The 20,476-nt window shown below is 41.1% G+C and overlaps 1 protein-coding gene across 1 annotated transcript; it reads right to left on the reverse strand.

The window, feature by feature from the left end:
• Positions 1-4,119: 4,119 nt before the first annotated feature.
• Positions 4,120-5,968, reverse strand: LOC133052877 (melanoma-associated antigen B4-like). Its single transcript, XM_061137699.1, is given in 3 exon segments — positions 4,120-4,169; positions 4,172-5,386; positions 5,821-5,968. Coding segments are annotated over 3 exon segments (1,413 nt in total).
• Between the last annotated feature and the right edge of the window lie 14,508 nt (positions 5,969-20,476).

A 20,476-nucleotide genomic window follows, 5' to 3' on the forward strand; every position in this document is an offset into this window, starting at 1 on the left:
AAGAGCACTTTTGGGAGAGAGGCGAAACTCTAGCTCCAGGAACACCTCTCAGGCTAGAGGTCACTCTCTTGGCTGCCTGCCTCAGGGGCCAGTGACATGGAAGTGAGTCTTTGTCATGGTTATGTTCTCCTATCTATGTGGATAGAAGCACTGCTTAAGGAGAACCATGTCCTCCAGCAATACATTGTTATATTGACTAAGGTAAAGCATTGTAGAAAAGAACTTTCCCCTTGAGAGCTCCGCACCCCTTTCTCCTTCTCCAAGGCTCCAGACCCCTTTCTCCTCCTCCTCCACCTCCTCTAGATCCCTGGACTTCTTATCAACCTACCTAGGAATTGACTGTCTCACTCTGAAGGAAAAATTTGATTTACTTTGCATTTTTCTTTGGAAAATCAAGGAATGTCTAAATAAAAGCACATTTTCAGTCACTATTTAGAATTACTGGCAATAAAGAGAAAAGAATGTATTTGTTTTACGTTATTATTATTATTTTTTTTTTACTAATTTTTATTGCAGTATGTTGCTTTACAATGGTGTGTTAGCTTCTGTTTCATAGTAAAAGCAATCAGACATTCCTATTCGTATATCCTCTCAGTTTGGATTTCCCTCACATTGAGGACACTCCAGTGAATTAAGTAGAATTCCCTGTGCTATACAGTATATTCCCAATGGTTGTCTATTTTATAAATAGTATCTATAGTGTGTATGTGTCAATCCCAGTATTCCAATTCCTCCCACCCTAACCCTTTCCCTTTGGTATCCATACATTTGTTCTCTATATCTGTGTCTCCATTTCTGCTTTGTAAATAGGATCATCTATACCATTTTTCTCAATCCCACATATATACATTAATATTCAATATTTGTTTTTCTGTTTTGATTTCTTTCTCTCTGTATAACACTCTCTAGGTCCATCCATGTCTCTACCAGTGACACAATTTTGTTCCTTTTTATGGCTGAGTAATATTCCACCAGGTTTCCCTGGTTGGTCAGTGGAAAAAAATCCACCTGCCATTGCAAGAGCATGGGTTCAATCTCTGGGTCAGGAAGGTACCCCAAAGAAGGAAGTGGCAATACACTCCAGTATTCTTACCTGGGAAATCCCATGGACTGAGGTTTCTGGGTAGCTGCAGTCCTTGGAGTTGCAATAGAGTGAGACACAACTTGGCAACAAAATAACAAGAACAATATTCCATTGCATATACATACCACAGCTTCTTTATTCTTGCATCTGTTAATAGATATGTAGGTTGCTTCCATGTCATGGTTATTGTAAACAGTCCTGCAGTGAATGCTACAGTGCATGTATCTTTTTGAATTATGGTTTTCTCTGGATATATACCCAAGAAGGAGATTGCTGTGTCATACAGTAGTTCTTTTTTATTTTGTAAGGAACCTCCGTATTGTTTTCCATAGTGGTTGTACCAATTTACATTCCCACCAACTCTGTAAGTGCATTCCCTTTTCTCCTACCCACTCCAGCCTTTATTCTTTGAAGATTTTTGGTGATGACCCTTCTGCCCGGTGTGAAGTGATACCTCATTATAGTTTATATTTCTATTTCCCTAATAATTAGTGGTGGGGGTCATCTTTTCCCGTGTTTGTTGAATATTTGTATGTTTTCTTTGGAGAAATGTCTATGTAGATCATCTGCCAATCTTTTACTTGGATTTTTTTTTATTGAGCTGCATGAAGTGCTTGTGTATTTCACAGATTAATCCTTTGTCCGTTGCTTCATTTGCAAAAATATTCTCCCATTCTCACAGTTGTCTTTGTCTTGTTTAATGTTTCTTTTGTTGTGTAAAAGGTTTTACATTTGATTAGTTGCCATTTATTTTTGTCTTTATTTTCATTACTCTAGGAGGTGAGTGAAAAAAGATCTTGCTGAGCACTTATTTTTAAATAGCACAATTTCTTCATATATATATATAGATATAGCATTTACAATACAGAATGTGATGAATGTTATTTATTGCTGCAAAGATCACCTACATAGAGGTCTTCATGTGAATAATGAGTACACTCATGTCAAGGAAAATATGTTTTCGATATAGATATCATTTATTCTTTTAAAATATAAGTTACTATTTCTCCTGGAGGGAAGCTCTTCAGTTGGTTCAGTACACAGATCCTACTACTAGTAATATATTTTCCTATTTAGAATAGGAGTGAGTAAATCAGAGGCCGAATAGAATGAGGCCAAAAGTTAATCAATATTGGGGGAAAAAAAAAAAACCTCTAGAGGTTATACATTTATCTTTGATCTCTCTCATTTGGAATATTTTTATTATCTTATAGTTTAATAGTATTTTGTATGTGTTTCAGCAGTGTTAGTAAACATCAAACATAAATATGATTTTCAAATCCTGTAATTTTACACTCTCAGAAGAGGAACCTTGATTATATTTTGCTTTTCAGGCTCATACTTTCCTGTTTCTGTTTGACTATATCTGTATGAACAGATATATGTATCTATCGAGATATATATATATATACACACATATATATGTATATGTTCACATATATAGCACATATACATGTATGTTACTTATGTAAATGTGTCTGTGCGTTCCACAAGCTTTTCGTCTGAGTTTTAAATAAATGTGTTTGTAATGTTGGATTCCATTTTAGGGCACTTGCATGCTGTGCTAATTTTGGCTTTAAATCTGTATTGTACTGCCACATCAGGCAAACATGGAATCACAGAGACCAGATTCAGTGCCTTGCCTGAAACATCTAACAAAACAACCCAGCACAATGGCAATATACTTATGACAACCTTTTTTCATAGGATGGACATGTGACTAGGAAAGACAGTGACTCCTGAGAGATTTAAAACAGGCATACATTTTTTGGAGTGTTTGGAGGAAAAATGAATGAAAAGACATGATGTCTGGCTTAGGCTGGGAGAAGTGGCACTTTGTGGGCTCTGCACTAATCCAGATCAGGGCATTAGTCCTGGGAAGGTCACTTCATCAGTTTGTGAACTTGAGAAATTTGCACGTAACTCCATAAACGGAGTCTGCAAAATCCGATCCTGCATGAATGCTGCAATGCAAGTACTACATATAAAGCAGTGGCATACTGATGAAGAAGTGTTGTTTTGTAATAAATGGAAGTTATGATTTCTATGAACCCCTCAAATACCACCTTCCCATCTGAAACTATTTTTAACCCAGAAGGGAACAAAGAATAGGCAGTAAATTACTACAAAAGAAACAAATATTCTTAAATGAGCTCAATGAGTCAAACTTTTTATTTTTACTAAAAGAAAGTTTAAAAGAAATGAGGTAAACCACAATTTAAAGACTTTTTACTCTATTTTTTTCTCCATTTTCTTTGTGTTTTTCAGTATTTTCTGGGGTTGTCTTTCACATTTCCATGAAAATCTCTTGCAGTGCTATGTTACCTATTTCCAGATCATAAAGACAATAGAGATGGTTCATGAATATCTTCAATTCTACCAAAAGTGTACCTTTAAAACATTTATAACAGCAATAAATATAACAGCAGTATCATTATCAAATTAATACTCTGAAGAAAAGCAAACTCTTAGAATTAAAAATATTTGAAATAAATGAAAAAATTATATGTAGAAGTTATTCGTGTGCAACAGAAAGATCAATGAGATCTAAATTTTATTACTCCACCCCTATGATCCTGCACTCTAGAAGCTTGACTACTCTTCAAGAAAAATTCTCTTCTAGTGTCATGTTATCTTGTTTAGATTGTGAACAACATATTCAATACTTTCAGTGTGCTTTACAAATCCCCACACTTTGAAAAAATTAAAACGGCAAGAAACTATGATTTATGATTCATATATTTGAATTCTGAAGCACAATAAACATTATCAAAAGTAATCACATTTGAAAACACTAAACACCTCCTTCATCTCTTTACCTATCTACTTTAAATCATCTTTCATTAGGTATTTCTCATATGGATAAAAGAAAACAGATATATATTTTGTTAAAACAAGCTGCACCTAAACTCGCTTACCATTTACAACTGTAAGAACATATGGGTTTTGTTTCCTACACCCTACTACTCTGCACTATTTAGGAGCGTGACTGCTCTCTTCCAACACAAAGGGAACAAAGTGCCCTGCCCGCCTCCCTAGATGTGGGAGGAGCTGCAGGACTTGGCCCTGGAAGGGGCACTGGCCTCGCCACGGTTGGAGTCCTGGCCGCGCCTCTCGGCCCTGCTCTCTCCGCCTGATCTCTCAGAGCCTCCTCATAGAGGTCTGGGAAGGAACTAGGGACCGAATGGAGGATCTTGGCCAGAACCTCCAGTACCTTCATCTTACTGGTCTCAGCACAAGCTCTCGGGCCCCACAGGAACTCATAGCGTGGAGGATCACTATTGGGCACCTGGCGGTAGTTCAGGTATTCCTTCTGCACCAGATCTTTGGTGATGAGCCTCCTAGGCTCCCCAAAGATCCAGTGTCTCCTCCCAGCATAGATTCCCAAGATATTGAGGAATTCCCAGACCTCCTCCTCGGTGGCCCGGTTACCATTCATGAAGATGACCCCCAGGAGCAACATGAGGAGACCGGACTTGGGAACCCCACCCTCATCATTTGGACCTTCGTCGCCCCCGAGGCTGAGCTTGCTGATGAGGACGTAGATGTTCTTGCTGCGGTCGACTTCCTTCAGCTCCAGGCCAAACACCAGCTCCACGCGCTCAGAGGCTATCCTGAGGATTTCGGGGAAGTGCTGCCTGTACTTCCTGCTGACGACTTTCATCAGGGCCTTCTGCGTGATGGGCTCCTTCTTGATGTATTTCTCCAGCAGGAATTCCACCAGCATCTTGGCCTTCCTGGCCAGAGGATCTTTGAAAGTGCTCTCCATGGCAGGCGCCACCTGGGAAGCACCTGCACTTTCCTCCTCTGGGCCCTGGGCACCTTCATCAGATTCTACGCAGGTAGGCCCTGCATCAGGAGAGCTAGGGGCCATGGCTCCCTGAAGCTCCTGGTGATTGCCAGTATCAGGGGTGCTCGGGGGAGAACCCTTAGGGACAGAAGAGGGGGAGGAGGGGCACTCCTCTTCTGGGGCTGCAGCAGCACTGGCCTGGGCCTCCTTAGTGGTCCCCCAGATCTGGTGGCGTTTCCCGTGGGCATGGTACTTGTTCTTGTGCCTCCGAGGCATGGTGACACAGGTCAGGGTCTGCAGGTGGGAGTGCGGGCAGGAAGGCAGGCAAGGAGGGCACCTGGAAGAGGGAGAAGGAGACACTGTGAGCACCTTCGGCAAGGAGAGTCCTCCCTGGCTTGAATGGAAGCCACCTCTGAGGGGTCCTTGAGGCCAGTGCTGTAGGACCCACAGGGCTCCTGTTCTCCTGGTCATCCGGTCCCCTGAGATCGCTGAGTAGCAAGTGAGAGTGAGCCCTGGGCGCAGCAGAGGGCGTTAGAGGGGTAGCCAGTGGGGGCTGGCAGGGGAGGCAAGTCCTCTCAGCTGACATTCAGAGTCAGGATGAAAACTGGTGCGAGACTCCCCATATCCGACGCTCCCTCTCCGGCACACACCCAGATCCCTCTCCTATCTGAAATTGACTCTGCCACCTTCCCAGTCACCCCAGATGAGGAGAGGAGGGCGTATTCAGCCCCCCACTGAAGGGTCCCAGGACCTTCCCTTCAGCTGTCTCATGGCTTCCCTTTCACGACCAGGCTCCAAGCTCCCCTCTCAGACCGCCGCCCCTCTTCCCGATATTTTGCCAGGAGGAAGCGCTGACCACAGGGGAGGATCCTGAGTTGCCCGTTTATCGGGGAGGATGGTCCTCATCCTGACTCTTCCCAAACCCTGACATCTTCACTCTACTGACCAGCTGCTGGCCCCTCAGACCAAGGTCCCCTCTTCCCTGAGTGTCCCACAGACGAGGTTGCAGTGAGGGAGCCCCTCAGCCTATAGAGCTGCCCAGCTGCTGCCCAGATGATCCGCGGGCAAATCGCGGTGACTGGGGGGTTACACATGGCTGCCGTTCTGGTGTATGGAGACTCTCATTGCCCCGAGGGTCCCTCCGTCACTCCCCGGAGCTCATGGCTCTCCCTCTGCTGAGCGGAGCTGGGGTCCAGCAGAGCCTGACCGAGGCATTCTTTCCCGAGACCCCCTAGTGGCTGGTCTTGGGGCCTAAGAGCTAGGCTGGACCCTCTGGTCTGAGGGTAGCGGTAGAGCGGCCGGAGGTTTTGCGGCCCCCTCTTTTCGGAGGGAAAAGGGATTCAGGGTGCAGAGACATATCCCTGCACTCATAACTCATATCACCTCCGATCTTGACACCCAATGAGACTTGGGACGACTCCCTCTGCCCACCGTCAATGACAGCTGTCAGAGATGGCGGCACAGTCAAGGATGGCGTCACACCCCCAGCGTGCTTAGGAGGACGTCACTTCCTGTCATGCGCATCTTGGCTTGAGGAGGACGGTAGGGGCAGGACTTGGACAGGCGGGGTTCCGGGGGAGCTTCTCACAGGATTGGCAGGTGGACGTTCCCTTGACTCTTAAGGGGTCCTGGGCCGTCCCTGTCCTGAACTGTCAGCTGGCTCACTGCATGCCTCTCACTTGTGTCAGCACCCCCAGCTGGAAGAATTGGGGAGCTGAAGCCGAGCAGCCTTCCTGGAACCCATGAGACCGCCAGCGAGGGCTCTCTTGGGCTCCCTCTTCTGTAGTAAGCGATGCTCTGTCGTTCTCCATGCCTTCCCTTAACCCCTGTAGGTGCTGGGCTACGTCCCATCTGCTGACCTGAGGCCAAGGCCTCACATCAAAAATGTGAACCCCCGAGTCTCCTGGTATGAAGTGCACATACATCCCATCTCGCCATTTCTACCTGAGGCTTCCTGGAAATGGCTGCTACAGGTAAGATAAGCTGGGAGGGAAGGATGGGAGACTTGTCTTCTGTGGTGTGGAACCCCTCACATGTCACTCAGAATCTTCATTCATATTGAGTGCTGACAGGGCCTGGACATCCTTCCCTTTCTGGTATAAGTCCACCCCTGTCCCCAACTATGCTCATACAATTCCAGAAGAATAAGTGAAGGGGCTCCTTAGCCTGCCAGTTCTCACTGTGGGCTCTCAGTCGACTGCAGGGTCATTGCTCTAAAGTTCTGAGATGAAGTTCTGTTGTTTTGTACAAATACTGTGATACTAACTTTTTTCTTTTAGTCCCTGTGTGATAGTCTATTAAGGTGATCATTTAAAAGGGCCAGTTCTCATCCACTGACATTCCCTGGTGGCTCAGCTAGTAAAGAATCTGCTTGCAGTGCAGGAGATTTGAGTTCAATCCGTGAGTTGGGAAGATCCCCTGGAGGAGGGCATGGCAAACCCCTCTAGTATTCTTGTCTGGAGTATCCCCCTTGGACAAAGGAGCCTGGTGGGCTACAGTCTATGGGGATGCAAAGAGTCGGACACAACTGAGTGACTAAGCACACACAAAACGAACTTTGTGCTGGTTGTTTCATGATCTGGGCCATCTTGCCACACCCAGCCCAAACTTTGGTGCCACATGTTCCTGGTATGGGGCCTCGGAGATGCTGCCTCAGATTCCTTCAGTGAAGCAGTGGAGATTCATGATCCCAGGGCAGAGTGTAAGAATCCAGGGCTCAAGCCTGGATTGAGCCTTTTAAAGCCTTTTCCAGCTGATCCTGGTGTCTGCTTCCCTTGCAGGCTGCGCATATGTGCCAGTCTCTGAGTACTGCCCCAACTGGGCGCGCATAGGGTCAAGTTCAGTGGAGACTTATTGTCCATCAGAGATTATTTAATTTTGTGTTTTTACTTTTGTTAATAGTTTTCTTTATTCCTTCATAACATTTCCATGGTTACTTCTGGGTAGAAGAAACAGCGGACCGTGTTTCACTGTGGTCTCAGCGACTCTGAATATGGTACTAAGTCTATAAAGGAGTTAGGGAAAATTGACAGTCTTACAATATCTGTTCGTCATGAATATACACAACATACTATTCTGTTTGAGTCCTCTTTTTCCTGAGACTCTCCTGTTGTTGAGATTCTTCTTGTTGCCTCCATGAAGACTATAGACATTTTTGTAAAGTTTCTTTCTAGGTAAATTTTTGTATGGTTGCTTTTGTTTATGGTGTATTTTCTGTTACTTGCTGTAAGTAATTGCTGATTCTTCTGGACCAATGTCTTGATTTTGCTGTGCTGATCTTTTTGTTTATATAAGATTTTTGAAGTTCCTTGTATGTTTGAGTGTTTCCTCTCATGTTTTATTAGATTTTTAATTCGAGAATCAAATTGTTACTGTGATCTTTTGCTTTTCATTACTTTTGACTTTTATTCATTTGGCATTGTTGTATATAACTCTAGTGGCTATGTGTACTTCTCAGATTTTTTTTCTAGTTTTTTAATTCATAGATTTTTTAACAATTATTTTTAATGAGAAGATCATTAACTGTTGTGTCAGGTTTTCTTGTATGAAGCAGCTATAAGTATCCATATGTCCGCTCCCTCATGCACCTCCCTCCCACCCCCGACCTCACCCCTCTAGGTCATCACAGAGCTGACTCCTTGTGTCATACAGGAACTTCCCCAAGATGCCTGTTGTCCACATGGTAGTGTGTATTTGTCCATGCCACTCTCTCAATTCGTCTGTCTGCTTCCCCTGATGTGTCTACATGTCTGTTCTCTACGTCTGTGTCTCCATTCTTGCCCTGCAAATAGGTGTATATCTACCATTTTGTAGATTCCATATATGTATGCACTAATATACAATGGTTTTCTCTTTCTAACTTATTTCACTCTGTATAACAGGCTCTAGGTGCATCCAATTTATTACAACTGACTTAAATTTGTTCTTTTGTATAAATGAGTGATATTCCATTGTCTATATCTACCACAAGGTCTTTATCCACTCATCTGTCAGTGAAAACTGAGGTTACATTCCATGTCCTGGCTGTTGTAAATAGTGTTGCAATGAGCAGTGTGATACATGTATGTTTTGTATACCTAACTTATAAATACACTAATCAGTGTATATGCCCAGTAGTGGTATTGCTGCATCATATGGCAATTTTCTTTCTATATTTTAAAGTAATCTCCATACTGCATTCCATAGTGGCTATATCAATTTACATTACCCCTCAGAGTGCAAGAGGGTTCCCTTTTACTCACACCCTTTCCTTCATTTCTTATTGGTAGATTTTTTTTTTATGATGGCTTTTCTGACCGGTGTCAGGTGATACTCTATGTAGTTAGATTTGGATTTCTCTCGTAATGAGCAATGTTGAGTCTTTTTTCATGTACTGTGGACCTTCTGTTTCTTTTCTTTTTTTTCTATATAGCCAAAATAGGATTACAGAAAATTAAGCAGATTATATAGAGTTCCCATACAACCAGTGTCTTCCCTACTTAGTATATTAACATCTTGTATTGTTTGAATGGATACAAGTTCATTTCTTACAATTGATCAACTAATATCAATACATTATTTTTAACTATTGTCCATTGTTTCAATATTTTTTACTTTTTCTCTTTCATAGTTCTGTCGTGCTTCACAAATGCATGACATTACCTGCTCAACAAACATAGTGTCATGCAGGGCAGTTTCATTGTACTATAAATCTCCCATAATCACCTGCCCATCCCTCAAAACCTCACTTTGAGCCTCTGACAACTACTGTAAGTTTTCTTCTTTCTAACAATTGGCCTTTCCCAGAGTATAATATTAATAGAATGATATAAGATGTAGGCTTTTTGTACTGGCTCCTTCTACTATTCAATATGCATTTGTTTCTCTGTATGTTTTTATGGTTTGAAATTTTTCCTTTGAAGGCTGAATAGCATTCCATCATGTAAACTACCAAGTTTGTTTACCCATTCATGTACTGAAGGTCATCTTGGTTGATTGCATTTTTGGCAGCTATGAATTAGCCTGCTGTTAATATTTTTGAAGGTTTTTGGATGAAGTTGAATTTTCAGCTTTTCTGAGTAAATACCTAAGTGAACATCTGCTAGATCATATAAGACTATGTTTAGCTTAAAAGAAATTGCCAGACAGTTTCCAGTATGTCTGTATCACTTCTTTCCGTTCAGTGCTGAGTTAGACTTCCTATTGGTCCCAGCCCTTGCCAGCATTTGAGATCGTCAGGTGTTTGTTTTTGTGTTATCCCTATTAATAGGTATGTCATTGTTGTATTAATCTGAAATTCCCTGAAGACATGTGATGTAGACCATCTTTTCATAGGCTGGCTGCCATCTGTGTATATTCTTCGGTGAGATGTCTGTTCAGCTCTTTTAACCACTTTTAGATTGACTTATTTGTTTTCTTATTGTCGAGTTTTAAGAGTTGATTGTGTATTTTTGCCACATGTTTATCATGAGATATGTCTTAGAATTATTTTTCCCAGTTTGTGGCCTTTCTTTTTCATTCTCTTCATAGTATATTTTGCAGATAGAAATTTCTAATATTAACAAAGTTCAGCTTATTATTTTCTGTCATGGATTGTTTTTTTTTTGGTGTTGTGCCTAAAATCTGATTCCAAGCTCAAGTTTTGCCCCCGTGTTATTGTACAGATTTTTTTGCCTATTCCATATGGCATGTGGAATCCTAGTCCCTGATCAGCGATCAAACCTGTTCCCCCTGCAGTGGAAGTGTTGGGTTGTAAACACTGGACTGCCAGGGATGTCCCTGCAATTTTTGTTTTTAATTGTGAGTTTTTCATTTAGGTCTGTGATTGCTTTTCAGTTAATTATTTTGAAAGGTTTAGCGTTTGTATGTGGATTCATTTTTCTTCTATATGGATGTTTAGTTATCCCAGGACTGTAAGTTTAAAAGACTGTCCTTTTCCATTGAATTGCCTTTGGTCCTTTGTTAAAGGTCGGTTGAGTGTTTGGGGTGTCTGTTTCTAGATTTTCTGTTCTGTGCCGTTGATCTATTATTCTCTTAATAGCATACAGTCTTGATTATTGTAGCTTTAAAGTAAGTTTTAACATCCCATATTATCAATTCTCTGACTTTGATCTTCCTTAACATTGACTTCAGTTGGTATTATGGATCATTCCATTTTTTACATAAACTTTAAATTGTTTCCTGCTGTCTACAAGCTAACTTGCTAGAATTTTGAACAGAATTGCATTAAGTATCTAGATTAAGTTGGAAATTAGTGACATCTCAACAATATAGCATCTCTGACTCTATGAACATGAAAGGTCTATTTACTTAGATCTTCTTTAATTTTTTTCAGTGCAGTTTATTTTTCTCATGTAAATCTTATACATATTTTTTAAAGAATTATTTTTAATATATTTTGGTGCTAATGTAAGTGGTGTTAGATTTTTAATTGCAAGTTCCATCTCTTTCTTGGAAAACTAATGACTGTTATATATTAACCTTACTAATATATTAATTATATAATCATTATATATTGATAATATATTAACCTTATTAATATATACTCCTGGCTTATTAATGCCAGGAGTGTTTTTGTTGGTGGTGATTATAATTCCATTTTTCCCTTCCAAATATCTGTATTTGTTGCTTTGTTCTCTTATCTCATTGCATTGGCTAGGACTTTCAGTCCGGTGTTGAATAAGCATGGTGAGAAGGGATATCCTTGCCTTGTTCCTCACCTTATTGTGACAGCTTCTGTCTTCTCCCTATGAAGTATGATGTTTTACCTGTACTTCGTTTTAGATGTTTTATATGAAGCTGAGGAAATGCCTGTCTGTATCTAGTTTGCTGAGAATTTTTATGATGAATGGATGTTGGATTATATCAGATGATTTTTCCCTTCATCTGTTCATATGATCTTGTGATTATCTTCCTTAAACTATTGATATTATGATTTATGATTATTGACTTTCAAATGTTGCACATCTGAAATGCATCCTACTTAGATACAGTATGTAATTCCTTCTATGGATTGTTTGGTTTCTTTTCTTATATTTTGTTGGGGAATTTTCTTTTATGTTCATCAGAGGTATTTGTGTGCAATTTTTTTCTCTTAATTTCTCCATCTGATTTTGATATTCAAGTGTAATGCTCACCTCATAGAAAAGGAATTAGGAGGTGTTCCTTTCACTTCTATTTTCTGGGAGAGATTGTAGAGAATTGTTATCATTTCTTCCTTAAATTTTTGTTAGAATTCATCTGTGGAAACATCTGGGTCTGTTGCTGTCTTTGTTGGAAGCTTATTAGTTATAGATTAAGTTTCTTTAATAGATAGACTGTTATCTATTTTTCTTTGTGAAAATGGTTCTAAGTTATACCTTCAAGCAGTTTCTCCATTGAACCTTTCATTATTGTAGGCACAGAGTTGTTTAGAATATTCACTGATTATCCTTTTAATGTCCATGGAATCAGTAGTTATGGCCTCTCCTTTATTTCTACTGTTAGTAATTTAATTTGTGTTTTCTCTCTTTTTTCTTCTTTAGCCTGGGGAGAATTTTATCTTCTTTTTATTTTGTATCTTTAAAGAAACTTCTTCGGGTTTTGTTCTTTTTCTGCATTATTTTCCGTTTTTCAGTGTCATTGGTTTCTGCTTTGATTTATTCTTCCTCTGCTTTTTCTTTTCTTTCACAAGTTTACTAATACAGAAGTTTAAGTTATTAATTGTAGGGTTTTTTTTTTGTTATAGGCATTCAATGCTGTATATGTCTCTTTACTGATTTTGCTGTATCACACAACTTCTGATAAGTTGTAATTTGTTTTCATTTTGTGAAAATATCTTAAAATTTCTCATTAGATTTTCTCTTTGGCCCATGTGTTATGTAGATGTTTATTGTTTACTCTGCAAATAATCTTTAATTTTCCTGCTGTCTTTTTGTTATCAATTTCTAGTTTATTTCCGTCACACTCGGAGAGCATTCTCTGTATTATTTGTATTCTTTTAAATTTGATGATGTACATTTTATCACTTAAACTGTGATCTATCTTGATGTATGTTCCATGTGAACTTGAAAATAATGCGTTTCCTGCTGTCATTCAAAAAATGTCATTCAGATCTCGTTAATGGTTGTTACTTACTTTTCAGTTCAAGTGGACCTTACTGATTTGCCACCTACTGAATCTGTCAATTACTGAAAGAGATGTGTTGATATCTCCTGTGAGAGCATATTTGCCACATCAGTGTTTGCTCTGGGTATTTTATTTTATTTATTTTTTTCATTTAATTTTATTAGTTGGAGGCTAATTACTTTACAATACTGTAGTGGTTTTTGCCATACATTGACATGAATCAGCCATGGATTTACATGTGTGGGTATTTTATTTTAACACCACTGTTTTGGTCCATACACCTTAAGGTTTGCTATGAGTTCTTTGAGTGTTGACCACTTAATCTTTAAGTAATGCCCATTTTATTCCTGATTTTCTTGTTCTGAATACTGCTTTACCAGAAATAGATTTAGTGAGTACATTGTTGCTTTAGTTTGTTTGTTTTTTTTTACCACTCATATTAGCATGGTGTAGTTCTCTATCCCTTTACTTTTAATCTATTCATGTCTAAATTTAGAGTGGGTTTCTCTTAGACCGCTTGTGCTTAGTCGCTCAGGCATATCCGACTCTTTGCACGCCCATGGACTGTAGCCTGCCAGACTGCTCAGTCCATGGGGATTCTGCAGGCAAGAATACTGGAGTGGGCTGCCATGCCCTACTCCAGGGGATCTTCCCAACCCAGGTATCGAACCTTGGTCTCCTACAATGCAGGTGGATTCTTTACCATCTGAGCCTCCAGGGAAGCCCAAAATAAAGATGGACAGCATAGGGTTTGGTATGTTTTTGTTGTTTCAATTTCTTTTCATCAATCTCTACCTTTTAATTTGTATATTTAGACCATTCACATTACAAGTGATTATGCAGAGTTTGTTTAACAATGACCATATTTGCAACTGTTTTCTATTCATTGAATTTGTTCTTTGTTGTTGTTGTTGTTGTTTTAATATTCTTATGTATTTCTGCCTTGTGTAGTTTTGAATGAAGATTTTTTTTTTTTTTTTCCATTCCTTCTTTTTTTTTTTTTTCTTTTTTTTTTTTATTATTATTATTATTATTTTTTTCCAGTGGGTTTTGTCATACATTAACATGATTTTATTTTCTCTCCTCTTGGGACATCAGTTATATGTTTAAAAATTTTTTACTGCTTTTTGTAGAGTTTGCATGATACATTTGCAACACATTCAAATCCTCTTTTAAATAACACCATCCTTTTTTTTCTGGTTAGGGCATTCAACCCATTTACATTTAAGGTAATTTTGATAAGTATGGTCCTGTTGCGATTTACTTTGTTGTTTTGGGCTCACGTTTATACAACCTTTCTGTGTTTCCTATCTAGAGAAGATCCTTTAGCATTTGTTGAAGAGCTGGTTTGGTGGTGCTGAATTCTCTCAGCTCTTGCTTGTCTGTAAAGCTTTTGAATTCTCCTTCCTATCTGAATGAGATCCTTGCTGGGTACCGTAATCTGGGTTGTAGGTTATTCTCTTTCATTACTTTAAGTATGTCCTGCCATTCCCTTCTGGCCTGAAGAGTTTCTATTGACAGATCAGCTGTTTTCCTTATGGGAATCCCTTTGTGTGTTATTTGTTGTTTCTCCCTTGCTGCTTTTAATATTTGATCTTTATGTTTGATATTTGTTAATTTGATTAATATGTGTCTCGGGGTGTTTTGCCTTGGGTTTATCCTGTTTGGGACTCTCTGGGTTTCTTAAACTTGGGTGGCTATTTTCTTTCCCATTTTAGGGAAGTTTTCAGCTATTATCTCCTTGAGTATTTTCTCATGGCCTTTCTTTTTGTCTTCTTCTGTGACTCCTATGATTTGAATGTTGGGGCATTTCACATTGTCCAAGAGGTCCCTGAGTTTGTCCTCCTTTCTTTTGATTCTTTTTTCCTCTCTGCTTCATTTATTTCCACCATTTTATCTTCTACCTCACTTATCCTATCTTCTGCCTCCATTATTCTACTGTTGGTTCCCTCCAGAGTGTTTTTGATCTCATTTATTGTGTTATTCATTTTTAATTGACTCTTTTTTATTTCTTCTAGGTCCTTGTTAAACATTTCTTGCATCTTCTCAATCCTTGTCTCCAGGCTATTTATCTGTAACTCCATTTTGTTTTCAAGATTTTGGATCATTTTTATTATCATTATTCTAAATTCTTTTTCAGGTAGATTCCCTATCTCCTCCTCTTTTGTTTGGCTTGGTGGGCATTTTTCATGTTCCTTTACCTGCTGGGTATTTCTCTGCCTTTTCATCTTGTTTAGATTGCTGTGTTTGGAATGGGCTTTCTGTATTCTGGAGGTCTGTGGTTCCTTTTTATTGTGGAGGTTTCTCCCAGTGGGTGGGGTTGGACGATTGGCTTGTCAAGGCTTCTTGGTTAGGGAAGCTTGTGTCGGTGTTCTGGTGAGTGGAACTGGATTTCTTCTCTCTGGAGTGCAATGGGGTGTCCAGTAGTGAGTTTTGAGTTGGGTCTATGTGTTTGGTGTGACTTTGGGCAGCCTGTATGTTGATGCTCAGGGCTATGTTCCTGTGTTGCTAGAGAATTTGCATGGTATGTCTTGCTCTGGAACTTATTGGCTCTTGGGTGGTGGTTGGTTTCAGTGTAGGTATGGAGGCTTTTGGATGATCTCTTATTAATTAATGTTCCCTGTAGTCAGGAGTTCTGTGATGTTCCCAGGTTTTGGGCTTAAGCATCTTGCCTCTGGATTTCAGTCTTATTCTTCCAGTAGCCTCAAGACTTCTCCATCCATACAGCACTGATAATAAAACTTCTAGGTTAATGGTGAAAGGATTCTCCACAGTGAGGTGCATCCAGAGAGGTTCACAGAGTTACATGAAGAAGAGGAGAGGGAGGAAGGAGATAGAGGTGAGCAGGAGGAGAAAAAGGGGGACTCAAGAGGAGAGAGACAGATCTAGGCAGTACTCTGTTCCCTAAGTGTTCTCCACAGCCCAGAACACCCACAGAGATTCACAGAATTGGATTGAGAAGTGAAGGGGGAGGGAGGAAATAGAGGTGATCTGGGGGAGAAAAAGGAGAGTCAAAAGGGGGAGAGAGAGTAATCAAACCAGTAATCACACTCCTAAGTAAAACTGGGTACTGAAGTTTGGATTCTTAAATGTCCAAAATTGATATCAAATACTGAAAAACAAAGATTAAAAATCTAGAGTAGAGGTTAGACTCTTTAAAATACAATTTAAAAAAAAACAAAAACAAAAAATTAAAGAAATGTATATGAAGTTCGCTTTAAAAAGTAGTGTCCTTTTTTTGCCAGGTTATAGTGGGTTATAAAAATGAAAATTAAGGAGTAATAGAAGAGTAATAGAGGACTTTAGAAAAAAGAAAGAGAAAATTTTTTAATTAAAAAATAATAATAATAGTAAAAATATATCTAGGAATTTCTCTGGAGCTGTTGTGGGCAGTGTGGGTTCAGTTCAGTTTCAGATAGCTCCATGTTCCAGCTTACACTTCTCGATATCTATAGGCCTCTTCTGGTGTAGTCGGAGTTAACTACAGGGATTTTAATCTGTTGCACCAGTCACTTCTGAAGTGGTTCCCTTTGTTTATTTGGCTTCTGTTTGCTGGTCTCTACAGTGTCTAATTTCCGCCCTGACGCCAGTGGGCGGAGGTGGTCTCTTGTTTAGGTTCGCTTGTTCAGTCGTGCTGTGGGGAGGGAGGGGCACTGCAGACAAATGTCCCTGGCGTGTGTGGGGAGCACTCGGAGTGTTCCAGCCACACTGGGTTTGCCCCCGCTCATGACGTGTGTAATTTCCCTGTCTACACTGCTCAGGCTCCAGGCTGCTCTATAGGGAGCGGGCCCTGAGTTGCTTGTGGTTCCAGTTTTCCGGTACTCCACAAAAGCGCAGACTCGTTTGGGCCTGAGTTCTGTGCCTTCCCCGGCTGGAGCAGCTCAGGCAGCCAGGAGCTTGATGAGTGCACTCTCTCCGGGTGCGGTGTAGCTCATCCCCTCCAGGGTCCCAGCCTCAGTTTCCGCGCGCAGGTAGGGTGCACCTTCTGTCTGTTCTGGGGAGCTGATCTCTGGCTGCGACCCTTCCCGCAGATGTCAACCATCCAGAATCTCAGGAAGTGTTTGGTTAGAGAATGGAAGCCAGTTTGCAGTTTGGTAGGGGATGCCCTCTCAGGGGCCGAGGTTGCCCTTTTCCCCTCCCCCTGCCTCTTGCCTCCAGCAGGGGATGGGCCGGTCTGTAGCCGGCTAGCTCTTCTCTGGTATTCGCCTAGGCCTTTGTTCTGGGAACAGGTGGGTAGTGCATCCCGCAGTTGAAGTTTCCATCTCTCTTAGCTCCCTCAGATTGCCCTCGGGGCTTTCAGGCCTGGTCCTTAGCCTAAGCAATGCCGCCGCCCATTCCTCTCCGTTCAACCCCTATTGCTGGTGGTGGATGCAAGCGTCTGGGGTACTTTTCTGCTGGGAGTTGCTTTCAGGCATGTAATCTGTGGGTTTTATTTATTTTTCCTCCAAGTTAGGTTGCCCTCCGAGATTGGACAACTTCCACCAGACCCGCTGGTGAGAGGGTTTCCTGGTGTTTGGAAACTTCCTCTGTAGAGACTCCCTTCCCGGGACGGATCTCCATCCCTAACTCTATTGTCTCACTTTCTATCTTTAATATTTAGTCCTACCTCCTTTCGAAGACAATGGGCTGCTTTTCTGGGTGCCTCCTGTCCTCTGCTAGTGATCAGAAGTGGTTTTGTGGAGTTTGCTCAGCATTCAGATGATCTTTCAATTAATTTGTGGGGGAGAAAGTGGTCTCCCCGTCCTATTCATCCGCCACCTTAGCTCCTCCTCTGACAGGTTTCTTATTCAAGGTAGGTAGGGAAGTAAGAACATATCCGCTAGCAAAATAATGTCTCATAAAATAATGTCTGTGATCACAGGAATGTCATCAGGTACTCTAATGTAACCATAGGAGTGGCACCTATCACCTTGACATATCTATTGATTAGAAAGATCTGAATAGATATTTCTCCAAAGAAGACATACAAAAGGCAAACGGGTCCATGAAAAGTTGCTCACCACCACTCAATTCAGTTCAGTCTCTCAGTCGTGTCCAACTCTTTGTGACCCCATAGACTGTAGCATGCCAGGCTTCCCTGTCCATCGCCAAGTCCTGGAGCTTACTCAAACTCATGTCCATCGAGTCCATGATGCCATTCAACAAATCTCACCCTCTGTCATCCCCTTCTCCTCCCGCCTTCAATCTTTCCCATAATTGTTTTTACAATTTATGGATCTATTATTTCAAAAATAAAGGGTTTGAAATAAACAGGGAGGCTGCAACTCGTAGTTCAGTTGCTAGTGTCCAGGTTCTCTCTCCTTATAGGACAGAGTTCCTAAGCCCGTTGCAATTGACTGAGTCACCTGATTAGAATATGCTTCTGATAGAGGCAGTGATTTAAACTAGAATGCTGAGCTCTACAAAGACGTTAGGATATGAGGAAATGCTTATATAAACAGAGAAAGAGTCAAGAGATAATCTCTGAGTTACAAGAAGTGGAAAAGGCTATAAAGGATAGAGACTATATCTGCTAAAAGGGGAGCATATTAACTTCAGCTTCAAAAGGAATACAGGGGATAATTGAAACTGCTGGCGATCTTTGTGGTTAGGTCATCTTACCCTGTTGGCTTTTGCCAGCAATGGATGCAACATTCTTAGTAACACAGACATCTTTTCATTCAACAGTAACATCTCAGACAGTGAAAGGTGATTTATGTTTTACTCTAAAGATCATGAGAAGACAGTGGGAATGGCTGATATGTAACAATTTAAAAAATGTTTTCAAATCCATCAGAGTTATTGCAATAACAAAGAGGTAGTTTGTGTGTCCTTTCTCCACAGTCATGTAACGGGATGCAAATTCTCCATCTCTAAATAAGGGAAATGTGGAATCTAGGTTCTACACAATGTGGAAAATCTTTAGAGCTGTAGGACAGGAAGGATTTTCTTCTGTCAGACATCAACAAGACCTCTCACAAAATGTGGGAAAGTGGGACAAATACAAGAAAAAGTGGTGAAGGAGAAGAGTTGTGAGGAGCTTGTTGTTGAGTCCTGTCTGATTCTTTGCAACAACATTGACTGTAGCCTGCCAGGCACCAGTGTTCATAGGATTTCTGAGGCAAGAATACTAGAATGGGTTGCCTTTCCCTTCTGCAGGGGCACTTCCCAACCCAGGGATCGAACCTGGGTCTCCTTCATTGCAGGCAGATTCTTTACCCTCTGAGCCACCAGGGAAGCCCCCTTTCTAAAGGTAGCCAGATAATGTTTAGACCATGTTCTTTCTTTCTTTTTTGGTCCATTCCAACCCTGCAGGCACCGTCGGTTTGAATTTTATAAGCACACAAAGTGGAGGCATTCATGGCTCACAGTGTCTGGATTCATACACACAAAGGGAAAGATATTGGGAGTCTAGGTGCAGAGAAATGCAGAAGAAAGTGCCCCTAGTTCTAGCACTGTAAAGAAATTTAATAGCCCAAAGTTGAAAAATTTGTACAGGGTGGCATGGAGACCTCCTCTATTTGAAAATATTCACCTGGGGTTGGGACTTGAGCCCACATGGCTGGGACTGAAACCCACCTGGCCGGGACTTGAATCCAGCCAAAATCCTGTTTGGGACTTGAACCATGGTCTTTTAACTAGAATCACTCACCTAGTGCCTGGACTTACCGAGGCTCAGCTTCTTTGTGTCTCAGCACAGAAGGAATTCAGAAAGGCAAAATGTAAGACAGGAAATAGAATTATTAATATAGGATGCTTGTAAGAGATGGAAGCAGGCAGGTGATGGAACTCTGCCCTGAGGATTAAGTGGGCTACATTTTATAGTCAAAGGAAAGTGAAGGACGGGGAAAGACTGACTTATTTGAATAGAGGTCAGGCCTACATCACTCACTCCCATTTCATTTGGGGCAGGAGAGTATCTGACCCTATGAGGTCAAGCTCAGATTATCATAGTACATCTTCAAATCAGTAAAGGGTGGTGACATTCTTCTTTTACTTATGGGACTGGAGCATATCTCATGTTTTATTCACGGCTTCATATTTAAGCAAGCCTTCTTCCATTCTCGATTTTCTGACACATTTCTTGAGTGATCAGTAACACAGTGGTCTCCCAAAGGTTGCTAGGTTTCTCGATCTCTAGGCCCCTACTAGATTCTATAGCTACCCGTCTGTCTGTCTGTCTGTGCTCAGGCCGTCATTCATGTCTGATTTGTTGCAACCCCATGAACTGTAGCACTCCAGGCTCTCAGTTCATGGGATTCTCCAGGCAGGAATACTGGAATGGGTAGCCATTTTCCTCCAGGGGATGTTCCACACACAGGGATTGAACCTTCATCTCCCGCATTGCAGGTGGATGCTTTTTCACCGAGTCACCTGGGACAGCTACGTGTATCCTATGCTATTCTATCCCTGTCATATGGAGGCAGGCTCCCCCATCCAAGAGCAGTCATTTCTCTTGGTGGATGTTTTCTCCATGAGGGTCTCCAGCTTAGACCATTGTCTGGAATTTAGTGAGCAGGGTTCTTCCCAACAAGAGG

The sequence above is a fragment of the Dama dama genome, chromosome X (genome assembly GCF_033118175.1).
Source record: "Dama dama isolate Ldn47 chromosome X, ASM3311817v1, whole genome shotgun sequence".
Classification (NCBI taxonomy): domain Eukaryota; kingdom Metazoa; phylum Chordata; class Mammalia; order Artiodactyla; family Cervidae; genus Dama; species Dama dama.